The 18,671-nt window shown below is 39.4% G+C and overlaps 3 protein-coding genes and 1 pseudogene across 3 annotated transcripts in view; 3 read left to right on the top strand and 1 right to left on the bottom strand.

Annotated features, from left to right (window-relative positions):
- The window catches only part of LOC115693714 (U2 small nuclear ribonucleoprotein A'), a 60,289-nt gene that overhangs the window by 6,415 nt on the left and 35,203 nt on the right, over positions 1 to 18,671 (bottom strand). The window lies entirely within an intron of this gene.
- LOC115693710 (eukaryotic peptide chain release factor subunit 1-3-like) overlaps positions 1 to 18,671 on the top strand; it is a 71,045-nt gene that overhangs the window by 27,995 nt on the left and 24,379 nt on the right. The window lies entirely within an intron of this gene.
- Positions 3,495 to 5,376, top strand: LOC130140485 (UPF0481 protein At3g47200-like; annotated as a pseudogene).
- Positions 11,382 to 14,791, top strand: LOC115693720 (UPF0481 protein At3g47200-like). The gene is made up of 2 exons (XM_030620779.2): positions 11,382 to 12,027; positions 13,767 to 14,791. Exons 1-2 carry the CDS (start codon positions 11,383 to 11,385, stop codon positions 14,571 to 14,573), a joined length of 1,452 nt encoding a protein of 483 aa, XP_030476639.1. The 5' UTR covers position 11,382; the 3' UTR covers positions 14,574 to 14,791.

The raw sequence follows: 18,671 nt of genomic DNA, 5'->3' as shown, positions 1-18,671 counted from the left end.
AAACACTGTTTGGCAAGTTGTCATGCGCAGCCTAAATCTCAAGGCTCGAAACTTTCACGTTTTTCAAGGGACATACCTAAACTCTTTTTGTCTTTAGCTAGTGCACAAAAAGAGACGCACATGCAGGGACTATCCCGTTGTACCGTTGTACCTCTTCAACTTTTTTTGTTTTTGTCGATTAGTCGATATTATTTAAATTCAAGAATTCTTAAATAAAATAGTTAATATCATAAAAAATCACAAACTGATACATCTATGATAATTTTACACTGCATTAATTTTAGTTAAATTTTACTATTAAATTGCTTTGTTAAATAACACGCGGTAGTTGACGAATATACCAATTTTGGATTTTACCCTCCATTTATCACACGTGTACTAGTTTGTGATAAATTTGTCACAGATATATCAGTTTGGGATTTTTAGTGGTCAAAAAATTAATTTTTGATAAATTTGTCACAGTTGCACCAATTTTGGGTTTTTCGTAGTATTAACCCTAAATAAAAAGCTCAACGAATGGGCATCTAAACATAAAAAATCACAAAGAAATTGGTGAGAACGGACAACCCTAAAAGAGGGGAGGGAATTCTAGCGTTGAGTCTTAGCTACCCAATCGGCTACTTGGTTTGTAAAATGGGCACAATGGGCCAAAGTAGCATTTTTAAACTGGGCCAGTCTGAACCGAACCTCGTCCACCGGAGTTTCCAGCTCCTAGCACACATGCGTCTTCTTCAAAACTCCATCTACCAATTCTGCGCAATTCGACTCTAACACCTCCATGCCCTCTTCAATTTGAAGCATTGGGCTTGGGTACCCCCAAACACTCTTCCCATATTAATTTGATTAATTTGAGCATCGGTACCTGCTCTACGAAAAAAGCTAATAGAATAATTCACTGATCAATTTGAAAATTACAGAATAGCAATTACTCACAAGTTCGAGTGTTTTCCATATCCAGATCACGCTCGAGCTCATAGTGTTCATAAATAAAACAACTCAATTGGATGTAAAATTTTTTGTGTATTCCCCTTTCTTTCTTCGTGTCCTTTTCTTTTTCGGAGTCCATTGTGCGGCTTTATTTTTCAGATTCCTTTGTTGCGGCTTAAAAGGAAGACCTCTACTCTTTTCGTCCATTTCTATTTGAAAAATAATTAAATTGCTGTCTTTAATTTACTGTGAGATTAATAACCTAATTTGGTCCACAAAAAAATTAACAAACAATTATAAATAATTGTGGGGTCAACTCCTTCAAAAATTTGTGACTCATAACATGTTGTTACTCTCACAGTAGCCCAAAGATTATTATGCTAGTAAAGTCTTTTCTATTTCTTTTATGCAGCTTAAAATCAAGAAAAAATTGAACCCTTTTCTTTATATGGCCAATCAACAGTAGTGTCGCTTGTACGGCATTTAGAGGAGTCAATCTCTTAATTGATCAATGTTGGATCTTTAAGTAATTGCCACCGCTCCAAAGAAATTAGATAAAGTAAAATAACAACCCTTTTCTTGGTTGAACTCCTCCGGCACGGCTCCGATAGGCATACAGGGAAGAATTCTAATCCGCTTCTTTCAATTCGGGTCGAGTCTAAAAATAAACCCACATTAATATTTAGTTTAACTTAGAAACCTGACTTTGCCTTCATGGTTTTTTTATTTTTAATTTGAGTTAAAATATATATCTTTTTGCTTAAACTAATTTTTCTCCGTACCAAACCGGGTGGAGATTTTTGAATTTCACATTCAATGATTGCAACCCATGTTGTGTTCCATCATAAATTAATTCATGAGAAGTTATATGATTGTCCTGAGCTAATTGAGCATAGATATATTTTTCATTGTGATTTTTTTTTTCCATACAGGCGTTGTATAAACAGGAAAAGGGTGTCGAGTACTAAAAGTGACACCTCAAATAAAAATCTGACATATCCCAGATAGACAAGATAAAAAATTTTGCCAAATAAAATGAAGAAAAATACTACTATAAATCTAGTGTCACATCAAATATCAAATATGCAAAGTTCATACCTCAATCAGCATTGCATGTACTCAATTAAAACGACCCTTTAGATTTAAGCAGACACTTGTGAGGTTTATTGAATCCAAACGCTCGTACGCGATCACAAGATGTTGTGCTCCGTGTGCATGTAATTCATTTCCTACGGCTTCCATGAAACATGCTTAAACACTTTTTCTCTTTACCTCATGCACAAAAAGTGACTTATACGTAAGCCCGTCAAACGATTAGGTCGGATCCGATCTAAATTGACTCATTTAACTAGTTAAGATCAATTTTTATACATTACAAATTTAATGACTTATATCCGATCCAATATGTACTCGACTCATACTCGACCCGACCCGACCCGAAATCCATGTTAGCAATTTTTTTCGCCCTAAATTGTTGTATTTGAAGAATGCACCGACTCTATGAACATATACCCAACCTAATGCATAAATTATCGATTTTAAATGCAATCGTACTCATAAAAACACAATATTAACGTTGTGTGAAAAATATGAATAAGAACAAAGGATATGATCGATTTGGTGTCCGATTGTCCTGCATTGATTGATAAACATCAAATTGATTAGATTCTATGGCATTTCGAGACCCCCGATTGCCTTACTTTTTAAGGAGTATACATGCATGTCGATTAGGCGTACAACAAATTCACAGAGTATTGGCAGCGAAAATTCCTATAATATGTTCACGGTTACAACTTTTGGCTCGAAACTTTTGTACGGATAATTCGCGAAAGAGCTACCTATCAGCTACATTGGGGTTGTTCCTAATAGGAAATGAGAATAAACAACAATTTTGTCCCGGAGATTCGTAGACTTTGCACACGTGGGAAGAGGGCCCACCGAGACTTTGTAACGTTCCCAAATCGACTGCCCCTTTCCTTTATTGCTGGGGGAGTCGGAGAGCGAGCGGAGAGGGTCAGATCGGGCCCCATTTTGCGGTGGGACTGCAGTTTCGTGCTACGGATCTCTAGCTTTTGGTCAAGAATTAACTTCGCTGCACAAGAGAAATCGAAGCTCCCATGGGAGCCTCCGCGATTTATCCGTCTGATATATAGTGATAGAGAGCTCCACTAATGCATTCTTTATTTTGATATTTAGACATCATACGTCCCCAATTCCCTTCGAATCTTTGTCTTCCCCGAAAAGAAGAAATATCTTTTAGGAGTTTTACATCCATCTCGAAGTCCGGATGAAAATCGAGATCTTAATTCATAGTTAATTGGGTTTTTCAGCCATTTATTAGAAAAAAATCATTAAGTAACAGTTCTTGATTTATCGTGAGAATAACAGTCTGTTTGTGACTTACGGCATACTATTGCTTTCATAGTGGTCCAAAAACTGTTACGCTAGCAAAAGCCATTATTAAATTTTTAACAAACATTACTCAACTCATTTCATATGAGTTAAAAGGGGGCCAACGATCATTTTGACACCTTTGTTTATAAATAGGTGGCCAGCATTGGGCTCAAGCAACCCCAAACTTCATACACTCCTCGAATTCTCTCTCTTTCCATCATGGATCGTTCTCCTCTTCTCTCAATCAGAACAGAAACTTGTGGAACCTATGAGACACCCTCACCGCCTTCACCGGACCCGAACGAGACCAACAAGATCGTCCCAGCCAACAACAGCTTGCCCTCCAACGAGTAACAGAACTGGAAGGATCCGTCCATCTACAAGGTCCCCGCCCACATCACCATCCTCAGACCTGAGGCCTACCAGCCACAGGTTGTCTCTTTCGGCCCCTACCACCACGACAAGGTCGACCTCCGTCCAATGGACGAACACAAGCACCGCGCACTCCTACAGTTCCTCAAGCGGTCCAAGAAGTCCCACGAGCCCTTCTTCGAGTCCCTGCGGAAGGTGGAGCATGAGCTCAAGGATAGTTACGACGAGCTGGATCAGAAGTGGAAGGAGTGCACGGGAGACCAGTTCCTGGAGCTGATGATCAAGGACGGGTGCTTCATGCTCGAGATCATGAGGGCCCCGATAGGGGGCGATTCTGACTATGCGCACAATGACATACATAAAGCCATACATAAGACGGGACATGCTACTGCTGGAGAATCAGCTGCCAATGCTGGTACTGTATCACCTGGTTGCCGTCGAGAATAACAAGGAGGTTAGTTTCTTATATTTTACTCCGTCCCCGTGCTATGTTCACCTAACAGTACATCTTGGTGATCTCAGATGGACCTCGCATCACGGTTTGAGATCAATTAACAATTTCTTTATTAAATCTGTCACCTCAATCGAAGACTTCTTTGATTTTCCCTTTTACGCGAGTAGTGTCGACACGACAACCGTCTCGTATTCAATGCACTGACTTTCTTCCAACAACACAGCCTAACGAATGCATCAACGAGATCAACAAGCTCATCCTCAGCTTCTACTCCCTCGACAAGTGCATTATGGAAATGGGCAGATGCCTGCATGTCATCGATGTCTTCAGGAAAGGCCTGCTGATGGAGCCCCAGCAGGTCCAGTGGCGAGGAGATGATCTTTTCTGATAATCACCTCTATGGGAGACTTTTTTTTTCCCCTTTTATGCAAGTAGTCTCGACACGACAACAATCTTGTACTCAATGCACTGACTTTACTCCAACAATGCGGGGTGACGACAACCTCAAGTGCTGCTCCCTCGACATGTGCATCAAGGGGATAAACAGATGCCTCCTGCATATCATGGACGTCTTCAGGAAGTGCCTGCGGATGGAGACCAAGAAGGTCCAGCCCGAGGAGACCGAGAAGATAATCCGGTCGGCCAACGAGCTCAACAAGACCAGAATCCAGTTCAAGAAGAGCCCGACCCACAGTCTCAAGGACATCTCCTTTGCCGGAGGGGTCCTGAAGCTCCCCGTCATCACGGTGGATGGCACCACCGAGTCCAAGTTCCTCAACCTCATGACTTTCGAGCGTTTGCACATCGATACTGGGAACGAGATCACATCCTACACCACCTTCATGGACAACATCATCAACAATGAGCAGGATGTCGCGCTGCTCCACGCCCAAGGCATCATCCAGAATGCCATCGGGAGCGACAAGGCGGTCGCCGAGCTATTCGACTCGCTGTGCAAGGAAGTGACAGTCGAATCCAACAGCAACCTAGAAGCCGTGCAAGTGAACATCAGTAAGTTCTACGACGACCCCTCGAACAGTTGGTGGGCTAATTTCCGCCACACCTACTTCAGGAATCCTTGGACTGTATTCTCTTTCATCGCCGCCATCCTCCTCTTCGCGCTCACCATAATTCAGACTGTATATGCCCTGCCCAGCTACTACTGAACCCTTTCCATTTTTGGGTTTTTCTCCTAATGGCTGATCCTTGATAATTATCTGTTGATTGGCTGTCGACTGTTGTCATGAATGATTTTCCTCCTGTTTTCCTGTTTTCAGTAGTGCTTATTTCCCTCTTTATATGTTTCGAACGATGGACATTTGGCTACATATATATATCATTATCAGATGATGATTGTCTTGTTTCGGTCTTCTTAAATTTTGTCCAATTTGAATAGGTAGTCTGAAGGATGGTCGAGTTTTAGGCAAATGAAATCTTCCATTGCAACATTTTTCTTTTTGGTTAAATTTTGTTGAAGTTGTGGCCAATTTATCCAGAAAACCCAAGACTCTACAAGTTTCTAGATCTATAGTGAGGAGTTAAAGTTTGTGGTTCTAGCTAAGTTGGTGGGAGTTAGAAGTAATGGCTAAAAATCTGCCCAACATGTAAAACGAAGCAAATTTCTCTGCTTGTGACAGATTCTTAGCAGAAGAGTCGAATAGGAAGGACTATAAAAAAGCTTCATGCTCGTACATTCATGTTCGGATCAACTACAGCTCCTTAAATCCCTTGTACCAAACATTTTGATAATACAACAAACTCCAAAAGCTACTTACCACGCGATATGTATTTTATCTTCACTCTATATAATTAACCTATGCACAAATTTTTAGTAATTTAATCTTAATGGAATCACTTTCCGAAAATCATGGTCACGGAAAATATAATTTAAATGTTCCGCACACTACAACTTTTTTAATCCACCTAGAGTTTTCCACATATGACATTTGTCTTTTTTTTCTACGTATTATTAATTGATGTGGGAATTTCCAGATGTCACAGGCTCTCTCTCTCTCTCTCATAAATTTTTTTATATGTCATCGGATCTAAAACGTTTTTATGATGACATACAGATATTTTGATAATAAATCTATATGGACAAGCATATTTCAATGAAAAGATTCCGTTTTTTCTTTAAAGCTCATTATATGATGATGATTGAAAGGTTTGATTGTATAAATCGAGCATAAAAAAATTTTGAGGAGCGGAATTGAAAAACTGTGTTAGTAATAAGATTAAATTAGCGTAATTGGTGTTATGTAGATAAAGAAGAAAAAAAGGAAAAATATCAAAATGGACCATCTGATGGGCCTAAAAGTTTTTGATGGGTTTAACTTGTAATTCTAGTAGAGCAGCCCAACCCTAAGGATCAATCAAAGCTGGCTTGGGTTGCGGAGGTAACCAAAAGGCGTGTTTGGGCAGGCTCGTCCAATCCTATCGAAATGACATGAATGCTCTATCACATACGATGCTACCTTCAATGTCTTAATAAATCTAAACGTTGATCTATACAAACGAGGCATATATCAATGTTGAAATGCCACGAGAAACACTTTAGGAATAAAAGATTTTACTTGTTTTGAAATTCTTTGGCCAATCTAAAATAGTGGAAACTCTCTATTGCAAATCTCCCGAGGTGAATCCCGAGGGATTAAACTGGCGGGCAAGTATAACTCTATTGCATGGTGGCACTTACGCTTCGTAATGGGCTCTCCCAAGTCTTACCACAACTTGATTTCTCATTTATGAGATAAGGACACCAAAAGCATCATAACTTTCATACAGTACTCACTTGAGTATCATAACTTATTTTTTTCAATCACTTGAGTGTCATGACTTCTAAATAATGTTCACTTGCGTGTTATAACTTTCAATCAATTATTTGAGTGTCATAAACTTTTAAAAAAACTTCCATCAAGCCACATTGGATTTCCAAGACTTGCGGTGAACGTCTTAAAATATTATGGGATTATCATCTCCTCTAAATCCAAAACTGACCTTGAATTTCATTATTAGGAACATCATCTAGCTATCATGCTCCCCAAGAAAATGGAAGCATGATATATGATAAGAATTAATAGACAAGGGCTCCTAAAGCGCTCGGTATTGAAATGATCCACATGTCAATTTTCAATGGTTGGAATTAAGGACTTCGTAATCTGCCAGCCACAGAAGGGCATGACATCTCCCGTGTGATTGCGATTGAACTACTCCTTAGAATGGTGAAACACGCCAGAGCCTTCCTAGAGGAGCGATTCTGACGTTTCCATTGATCCAATCTAATTGTCGCCTGCGAAATAATATCGTTCTGAATGAAATTAAATGAATTTATAATGTTTGATATGTGAAAATTCTGTTCGATTAAATAGGGAAACTTCAAAAGCCGATTTTTCTCATTTCAATGAAAGTGTTTCATAAGCTCTATTTCATCGATATAATAAATAGAGGCCATTGTAATGTAAAATATGAATGAGAGACCTATCATACTAAGTCGGATATTCTATTACACTTCGGATTGTGCATGATGCTATCTTTGGCATCCGCATTTCCTTTGACCTTTTATATATGGGAATAAAAAGTTAGGGGAAAGAACATAAAGAAGTATAGTGGAGGAAAGGAAGAAAGGAAGAGAGAGAGAGAGAGAGAGATTTTTGTTGAAAAAAAAAGGAAAATTAAAAGAAGATAAGAGAATGGAGGAAATGTTGCTTTCGAAAAAATTTAAAAACTGTCTTTTTTATTTTTTATTTTTTACTTCGTTATCTCCAAATATTTCCTATTAATTTCGGAATTTGGACTAGAACCTCATCACTCTCGTTCAAAAGTAGATAGAAAGGAGATGATAGGTCGAAAGGAAAAATCTAGTAACGGAGCAAAAGTTGACCCAACCCAATTTAAGATTCAATAAAAGCTGGCTAGGGTGGTTGAGGTAATGAAGAGCAAATATAAACAGGCTTATCGAGTCCTTTTGAAATGACATGTATCTTTAATATAGTAATAGACTATATTGGATGTAGCTGGATATTCACGTGAGTCATGCTCCACTCCATTCATTGACCGCCATGTGCCTGCTCACCTTCAGTCTCTTCGTCTCTCTCTTTTGCGCCTTACATTTCTCCTCCTCTTCTTCTTCTTCCTTTCTTCCTTTCAGCCATTGCCATTTTCAATAGCCATGCCCCACGAAGGCCCCACCACCAGCCACCGCAACCTCATGCTGGCCTTGCCCAACTGTGAATTGGATTTGTTTTCTTTCTTGCCTTGTGGAGTTAAGGGAGGGGTTATATTGAGTTTCTTCCTATTGGGATTTTGCTTGTTCTGATTCTGAATTGGTGAGAAAAATCCGACTTTCATCAGGCGTTTTAGATGATTGTGGAATTAAAAGGGAGGTTTTGATGCGCATTTTGATTTCTTCATTGGATGGTGATTCCCTCTCCGAATATTTAGTTCAACTTATAAAATTGACTTTGCCATACTAGTTTGACTTTGATTTGAGTTTTAATACATCTTTTTGCTAGAAACAATTTTTCTCCATATGAAGCCATTGGAAGATAATCATAACTTGTCTTGTGTGCCACCTGAAGTTATTTTATAAGAAGTTACCTAATTGTATGAGCTAACTACGCATATATATTATCGGAAAGTCACTAATTGTGAAAAAAAAAATTCCGCTACGTGAGACATGAATACGGAAGAAGGGCGTTGAGTTCTAAAAAGGATCTCAAGTATGAAATTTAGATTATCTCAACGGTAAAAAAAATTGTGAAGTCCGTACCAAAATCACATTAAATGCCCTCGATTCAATATGCGGATGGCGTGCATGCAATTCGATTCCCACGTTTTTCATGGGACGTACCTAAACATTTTTTGTCTTTACCTGGATCACAAAAAGTGACGCCCTCAAACATTTTTCCCATATTAATACCAAAAAGTGACACCCCCAAACATTTTTCCCATATTAATTTGATTGGTTGGAATTAATCGCTTTCGTATGAAGTCAACATCTTTTATGAGATTTTTGTGTTTACTGTTGATTAATTATAGCAGTCATAACACCCATCTGCGTATGACCGAGTTGGTGGGCGCTTTTCTTCCCTCCTCAGAGGTTCTGGGTTCGAATCCCCGCTCGGTTCCGTAATTTAAGTGGGGGGCCCTGGGGTGGGTTGCTGAGTTAGTCTCCCTCAAGATATAGGCGCCCCGATTACCTGTGCGGGCTCGTCCCTGGGGAATGGTGACGGATCCTCGATTACCAAAAAAAAAAAATTATAGCAATCATAACATATCCAAGTACTTATCCATTAGGGTTTGTTGTAAAATTAATGCAGAAACTAACCGGATCTTGCGATCAAAATCAGCACGAAATCACCATAGAAATAAACGAGGAACAATAATACCAGATGTTTACGTGATTAGATCCGAGTATCGGTAGTGTTTACCAATAAAACAACTCAATTAGACGTAAAACTCCTTGTTCGTCCCCCTTTCTTTCTTCACCGTCCGTTTTGGGAGTCCACTGTGTGGCTTTATTGCGGCATAATAGGAAGACCTTTTCTATTTCTTTTATGGGGCTTAAAATCAAGTTAAAATTAAACCCTTCTCTTTAGTCTTTATACGGCCAATCAACAGCGGCGTCACTTGGACGGCCTTCAAAGGAGTCAATCTCTTCGTTGATATTCTTGGATATTTTACATAATTGTCACCGCTCCAAAAAAAATTAGATAAAATAAGAAAAATGTTTATATAATTGTCATTAATCTATTGTGAGAATAACAATATATTTTGGGCCACAAAAAAAATAATCAAAAATTATTATGAGATCCACTCCTTCAAGAATTTATGGCTCGCAACATGCTGTTATCTAACAGTTGCCTAAAAACCGTTATGCTAGCAAAACCCAATAAATAAAGTCACGACCCTTATCTTGGTTGAACTCCCATATCATGACTCCAATAGGTATTCAGTCAAGAATTCTAGTCCACCTCATCTGATTTGGATCGGATCTCATACACGAGCTCAAACTCGAAACGTTTTTTAAAATAGCTCATAAGCTATTATAATGTATCCAAATTCTTCTCAATTGAGGCTCATTAACGCTCGCAGTCAATTAAGCTTAGGTGATATGAAACTAAAGAAATAAAAAATAAAACCCACACTAATATTTAGTGTAACTTAGAAACTGGACTTTGCCTCTATAGTTTGACTTTGATTTGAGTTCTAATATATCTTTTTGTTTAAATTAATTTGATTTTTAAATTTCACACAAGATGTTTACGACCTGTCTTGTGTGCCATCTGAAGTTAATTGATGAAAAGTAATATGATTGTCATGAGCTAACCGCAGGGATAATTATCCAAAAAGTCATAAACCTATTGCATGGTAGCCAATTCGTCCTAAATCTTTCAATTGTGTCAATTTAATCCTAAAAATTTTGATGATTTGCCAAATCTAGTCCTAAACCTTTCAATTTATCAATTTAGTCCCAAACTTTTTAAAAAATTGTCAATTTAGTCCTAAATATATTATTTGGATAATTGGTCAGAATAACTACATTGGCAAATCGTCAAAAAGTTTAAAACTAAATTAGCATAATTAAAAGATTTAGGACTGAATTGACAATCATACGATAGGTTTATAACTTTTTAGAAAATTTTCCCCCATAGATATCATAGGAACGTTACTCATTGTGAAATTCTTTTTTTTTCCCTATAGGAGATGTATATACATATATATATGTATATGTATATATACATGTATATGTATAAAAGAAGGGCATCGAGTACTAAAATTGAGACCTCAAATAAGAAATTTGGCATATCCCAAACGTACGAGGTACAAATTATTACCAAGTGTCGCATCAAATATCAAATATGCGAAGTTCATGCCTCAATTGCTATGCATGTGCTCAATTCAAACGAGCCTTTTAATTTAGGGCAGACACCCGTGAGATTCATCGTATTCAAAGGCTCGTGCTCGGTCGCGAGACCTCGTGCTATGCGTGCACGCAATTCATATCCTACGGCTTCCACGGGACATGCTCAAACTGGTTTTGTCTTTACCTCGTGCACAAAAAGTGAGTTATATATACATGGTCTGTCCGGTGATACCTCTTCAACTTGAAGCATTGGGCTTGGAAAACCGCAAACTTCATACACTCTTCCCACTCTCGCTCTCTCTCTCTCTCTCTCTCTCTCTCTCTCTCTCTCTCTCTCTCTCTCTCTCTCTCTCTCTCTCTCTCTCTCTCCATGAATTCTCCACTCCTCTCACCTTGTGGAACCTCTGAAACTTGCCGAACCATGTTACCCTCGCCACCCCCACTGCAGCCGGACGAGACCAAGTGGATCGTGCAAGTCGACAAGATCCTCAAGCGCATGCCCTCCGACGGGCAACTGCCCTGGAAGAATCCGTCCATCTACAAGGTCCCCGCCTTCATCACCGACCTCAACTACAAGGCCTACCAGCCGCAGGTTGTCTCTTTCGGCCCCTACCACTATGGCGAGGTCCACCTCCGCCAAATGGAGGAACACAAGCACCGCGTGCTCCTCCACTTCCTCGAGCGGTCCGGGAAGACCCTCAAGCGCTTCCTTTCCTCCCTGAGAAAGGTGGCGCGGGACCTCGAGGAGAGCTACGAAACGCTAGACCTGAAATGGAAGGAGGGCGGAGGGGGCCAGTTCCTGGAGCTGATGCTCATGGACGGCTGCTTCATGCTCGAGATCATGAGGACCACGATAGAGGAGAAGCATGGCTATGCGCCCAACGACCCCCTCTTCAGCATCGACAGGCTAAAATACATACGGCCGTTCATAACGCGGGACATGCTGATTCTGGAGAATCAGCTGCCGATGCTAGTGCTGTATGAGCTGGTCGCCATCGAGAGCGATTACAAGAAGGTTAGTTTCTTAGATTTCGTTCCGTCGTTAGAGAGGTTATTGCATGCACATAAACCGCCAAACTATGTTCACCTAACAGTACATCTTGCTAATCTCACATGAACCTCACATGGAATCCATCAAATCTAATGCTCTAAAAATGTTGGATGCACGGTTCGAGATCAATCGACAATTTCATTATTAAATCTATCACTGAGAGAAATTGTAATTTTGCTTGTATTGATCATCGTTAGTACTAATATATTTATAAGACATTGAAGGAAAAGGGAAAATTTACCAAATATCTCTTAACTAATTATAAGAGATATATCAAATATTGTTCTAGCTAATAAATCCTAACTAATGATAACTGATATATCAAATTTTAAACAAAAAGGAATGCCCAACTTGCTTATGAGAAATGTGAACCGATCTTGACCCAGCGCCTTGGTAAAAATGTTTGTCAGTTAAAGTCTAGTGGGTACGCGCTTGGTTCTAATGGCCCCCGACTATACATGTTCTTGAACAAAGTGGCAGTCATTCGCAATATGCTTTGTTCGTACGTGAAATACCAGGTTTTGTTGCTATGTGTAAAGCGGCTTGGTAATCGCAATAAAGATCCATTGGTTTGTCGTGCAATACCACAAGGAACGCAAGTAAGTGCGCAACCAAATCAATTCACTAGTGGCAATTGGCATAGCGCAATATTTAACTTCAGTAGAGTACTGAGAAACTGTGGTTTGCTTCTTGGTTCTCCAAGACACAGGACAATCACCGAGCATGACAAAGTAACACGTGATTGGATGTCGAATGATCGGGCAACTCGCCCACTCGGAATCACAAAAGGCGATCAAGTGAAATAAAGTTGGGACTAATAACAAAATCTCTTATCCTGGGTTTTTCTTGAGATATAGAAGAACTCGTATAGCGGCTTCCCACTGCTACTCCTTCGCTTCCTACATGAACTAGGAAAGTCGAGTGATATGATAAAAATTAACAAAGACGTATGTCTCTAATTTTTCCTTCATCAAATAAACCCAAATTGCCCAACTATAATTATCAACAGTACAAACTTTATACAAGGCATTGATTAACAGAAAAGGAAAAGGGAAAATCCACCATATATTTCTTAACTAATTATATGAGATATACCAAATATTATGCTGACTAATAAATCCTTACTTATGATAACATATACACTGTAAGGAAAGGAAATCTTTAGCAACTCTTTTCTAATAGTCACCTCTATGGGAGACTTTCTTTTTTCCTTTTGGGTTAATACCACGAAAAACCTCAAACTGGTACATCTATGATAAATTCATCCCAAATTAAATTTTTAACCATAAATAACCCCAAACCGGTACACCTGTGACAATTTTACCCTCAATTAGTTTCCGTTAAATTTTATGGTCAAATTTATGAGTTGAATGACACGTGACAGTTGACGGATGTACCAGTTTGGAGTTTTACTCTCCGTTTGTCACAAGTGTACCAGTTTATAATTTTTCGTAATATTAATCCAATTTAACTGATGGTAAAAAATTAATTTATGGTAAATTTATCACGTATATTAGTTTTTAAATTTTAATGGTCAAAAAATTTAATTTATGATAAATTTTTTACGTATATCAGTTTTGAATTTTCTGTGATTAAAAATTAATTTTAAATTTTTCGTGGTATTAATTACTTCTTTTGAGCAAGTACCATCGACACGACAACAATCTTGTATTCAATGCGCTGACTTGACTCCAACATCACAGGACGAGGAATACGTCAACATGCTCATCCTCAAGTACTGCTCTGGCAGGCCCATCCCAAGGATGGGCAAATGCCTGCATGTCCTGGACGTCTTCAGGAAGGGCCAGCTGATGATGAATACCAAGAAGGTCCAGCACGACCTGGAAAATGTGGGGCTTGGGGCCACCGAGGAGAACGCGGAGACAATCCCGTTGGCCAGGAGGGAGATAATCGGGTCGGCCATCCAGGAAACTGAGGAGATAATCGGGTTGGCCCCCAAGGAGACCGTGGAGATAATCCGGTCGGCCAACGAGCTCAACAAGACCGGGATCCAGTTCAAGACGAGCCAGACCCGCAGTCTCGAGGACATCTCCTTCACCAGAGGGGTCCTGAGGCTCCCCGTTATCAAGGTGGGGGACGACACCGAGTCCATGTTCCTCAACCTTATGACTTTCGAGCGCTTGCACATCGGGGCTGGGAACGAGATCACAGCCTACGTCACCTTCATGGACAACATCATCAACAGTGAGCTGGATGTCGCACTGCTCCACGCCCAAGGCATCATCCAGAATGCCCTCGGGAGCGACAAGGCTGTCGCCAAGCTATTCAACTCTCTGTGCGAGGGAGTGCCGCTCGCATCCAACAGCAGCCTTGACGCCGTGCAAAAGAACATCAGTAAGCACTGCAAGAAGCGCTGGAACAAGTGGAAGGCTAATCTCAACCGAGACTACTTCGGGAGTCCTTGGGCTATATTGTCTCTCATTGCCGCTATCCTCCTCTTCGTCCTCACCATAATTCAGACTGTATATGCCGTGCTCAGCTACATTTGAACCCTCCCGTTTCCTTCGTATAATAATTTCTTTTTTCCATTTTTAGGTTTTTCTTCTAGTGGCTGATGCTCGATAATTATCTATTGATTGGTTGTTGATTGTTGTCATGAATAATTGTCCTCCTGTTTTTAGTCGTGCTTATTTCCTTCTCTAAATGTTTTGAACGATGGACATTTGGCTGCTTTTGTATATCATTATCAGATGATTCTTTTGTTTCAGTCTACTTCATTATTCTCCAATTTGGATAGGTAGTCTGAAGGATGACAAAGTTTTGGGCAAATGAAATCTTCCACTGCAACATTTTCTTTTTGATTAAATTTTGTTGAAGTTGTGGCCAATTTATCCAGGAAAGCCAAGACTTATACAAGTTTTTAGATCTGTGGTGAGTAGTTATAGTTTGTGGTTCTAGCTAAGTCGGTGGGAGTTAGAAGTAATGGCTGAAAATCTGCCCGACATGTAAAATAAAGCAAATTTCTGTATTTCTGACAGAGATTCTTAGCAGAAGAGCCGATTAGGAAGGACTATAAAAAGGCTCCATGCTCGTTCATTCATGTTCAGATCAACTACAGCTCTATAAATCCCTTGAACCAAACATTCTGATAAGGGTTCTGCTTATACGATGGTACCGTTATTTGCTACAAATAACGGTGCTACAATGACCACAGAATCCCATTTATGAGGATTTGGCAACTGGAACTTGGGAAAATCAAAGAGATTTTTAGAGATATTGAAAAGCAAATTCATGTGGTATTAATATTTTATTATGAAATGACAAGATCCTGAAATATTGAGCTTAGAATTTTTTTTCTGTAGTTCCTTTTAATGGCATTAAAAATGTTTTCCCTTAGAATACTCTCAGCCAAATAACCAAAAAAAAAATTGCCTGGATTACATACTGGACAAAACTATCCTCACTTTTCAAATGAATAAAAATGCATGAACTTTTTACTTAAGTGGTGAAATAACCCACCGTTAAGTTTTTGATTTTTATGAATTTACTCAAATCATCGATTTGGAACGCTAACCTTTTGGTAAAAAAAACCTAGCTTCACTAACTGCCTCTTTCAATTTTGGGGTTACTAAATTTTTTTTTCCTATTTTCTCAGTGAAATAGACAAGTTGTTGATTATATAACTACAAATTTAAAATGTTTTGGAACGGTGCTGCTATTAATAGTAATCCTACATTTATTTTCTCTTGAGATAAAGATGTTTAGATAATTTTTTTTTGCACTTAATGCAAAGATATCTAACACTGATGATATAATAAGTTCCTTTTCTATTCCCTTATTGCTATTTTGGCTGATTTTTTTTTTTTTCTAATAGGAGAAATCCCCCTTGGTGGGATTTGTGATTTTCCCAAGGAACCGGGTAAACAAGTCACCCGGTTTCCTTGGGAAAATATGTGGCGTACCCACGACCGTTACTCTCACATGAGTAACAGTACCGTCCTGCTCTCATTTCCCTTTTGATAGAAGAACAAGCAGCTCCCAAAGCTCCTTCCTTGTTCCTTTGCCGAGCAAATTCCACAGGCATGCGCACTTGCACATTAACACCAAAAGCTAACGGTGGTATCAGAGCCTCATTCGGTTGGTGTTGGGCGTGAGTCCTATCCACATACTACTAAAATCACCCACCTAAATATCCGACTCCTAAACAATGGCCAACTCTATGTCACTATCATTCCTACTTTCGATGAAAATAACTACATCTACCGGAGCATTAAAATGACTACTTTCTTGATGGCACGAGATGTATGCAACATCATGGAGAAAGGATATGCTGCTCCGTGGGAAGGTACAAGCTTCGGGCAGAGCAACTACAAAAAAGCTGCAAGGGCTCTGTATGTCATATAACAAGCACCCTTGGAAACGATATTTTCGCAAACCATTGGAGCAAAGACCGCAAAGATGTGTTCTAAAATAAGGCGGAAGCCAAAGAATGTATGCAACTAAATGATGCGAGAGAACGAAATCACCAAAGAAATTAAACTAGGAATAATAAGGAAAGATTCACGGGAGTCGGCTCGACCATCAGCAGCCACTCCACGGGAAGAGCTAACCGCAAATAATCAATATGAGAATTACAGAGTGCACAACGTTCAAGTGTTTCACTATCCAAGATTACACTCAAATCCTTAGTGTTTGGTTTCGCATACTTGCTCAATAGATAAATCACTGAGAACTCGAAACACTCATGTCTTCACGAAGAAAATACCTCAATTGGATGTCTGCACAAACTTCACCCAATGCCCAATGTTCAGATCTCCTTTGCGCCTCCAGCGAATAGAGAACTCCACTTTAAGGCTCAGAGAAGTCAACAGCGCACACATAAATGGGATAAGTGTGGTTAAGATTTCATCCTCCAATCGGATCGGATTTTGTATACAGCTCAAACTCGTAAGATAATATAACAACATACTAAAGAAGAGTTCCAAGACACAACAAAGGCACGCACCATTAGATTTCAATCTCTTGGAAATGCTAAAATGAACAATTATGAGACCCTCAAACAATAATGTGGAAGATTAGAAGGACGAGTAAATCAAATGAGGGCTTATGGAGATTATATCAGGGTAGTAGAAAAAATATTTGCGACACTTATTAGAGAATACAATCCTATTGTCACCTCTATAGAAGAATCTAAGGGTTTAAAAGCCATGTTAGTGAGTGAATTAATTGGCTCTCTAGAGGCGTATGAAAAAACGACTAGTGCTACAAGATGAAGCTTCCATTGAAAGTGACTGTCAGTCTAAAATAAACACGCGGTCTCATAAATCTAGAGATGGTAGAAGAAGCTCGTGGAAAAATAAAAGAGTAGGAGAAATCTCTTCAAAGCAAAAAAAATCTACCCTGCGGTATTTGCAAGAAAAGAATCACTTAAAAAAAGATTGTTGATTTCTAGATACAGCCAATATGTTCAACGAAAGCCAAGTCGCAAACGTCAAGAAAAATGATACAAGCTACATTGATAGTAGTGTAGTAATCACACGCTAGGCGATGAACTATGTTCAACAATATTGATTCATCCGCGAATAGTTCATCAATATTGATACATCCGCGAACATGATGCACCTAGGGAGACTGGTGGACCTGTTATGCGATTTGATGAATCGGCGGGCTTGAAGTCAACGATGTCAGATTGAGCTCAAATTTGATCGGCTGAAATGAAACGGCGTGCTGATCAATACTCGTAGCCTTAACAATGGATTTTCGTAATTTAGGGTCGTTTAGATGGTTTTTTTAATTATTTTAGCAATTTTCGAATTAAGGGTATTTTTGTATTTTTTTTGCGTTTTTTTTGTCATTAGGGTTAACACCCTTTATAAACTCGTTTTTAGGGTTTTGAGAGGCGGTAGTTTTTTGGATGTTTTGAAATCGATTGTTAATCGATTGAGAGAACAGTTTCTTCCTCGTTATCTTTTCGATTCTTCTGTTTAGCCTAATTTCTATTGCGCTTCGGCATCAATTGGTATCAGAGCACAGGTTGCTTGAATCAATGGCTGAACAGAATCACGGTCGTAGAGGGCGGGCTCGTGGAGGCCGAGGGCGTGGAGGCGTTCTTGAAGCAGACGACCAACCGCGTCTAAGAGATCTGCGAGACGTAGAAATTAAAGAATAGAGAAGACGAATCCAGGATTTGGAGTGACAACTTGCGGAGGCGAGGTTGGGCGTTTAATCCGAAGAAGAAGTAGAATATGAGGATCCATCCGATGATGAAGAGGAGGATCCATCCGATGATGCAAGCAAGCGATGTTTTAAGTGTCAAGGACTCGGGCATTTTGTTGCTGATTGTCCGAACCGACAGTTTGTAACACTTGTAGATAATCCAACTTTTGATAAAGACCCAACTTATGATGAATCTGATGGAGAGCAAGCAGATGCAGATCCAGATCTAGAGGACATTGTCTATGCCGATTCTGGTGAGTCTTTAATTGTGCATCGGGTTTTAAATATTGCTGAGGTAGATGATGAATCGTGGCTCATGCATAATATCTTTCATACTCCTGTAACACCTCGGCTCTACACTGTGTAATATTATCCGCTTTGGGCCCACTGACCCTCACGGCTTTAAAACACGTTACACAGGATAGGCCACC

The sequence above is a fragment of the Syzygium oleosum genome, unplaced genomic scaffold (genome assembly GCF_021117445.2).
Source record: "Syzygium oleosum isolate NSW1041296 unplaced genomic scaffold, Sole_v2.1 Sole_v2.19, whole genome shotgun sequence".
Classification (NCBI taxonomy): domain Eukaryota; kingdom Viridiplantae; phylum Streptophyta; class Magnoliopsida; order Myrtales; family Myrtaceae; genus Syzygium; species Syzygium oleosum.
The sequence above is the reverse complement of the archived record's forward strand: the minus strand, read 5'-3'. Positions and strand labels throughout refer to the sequence as shown.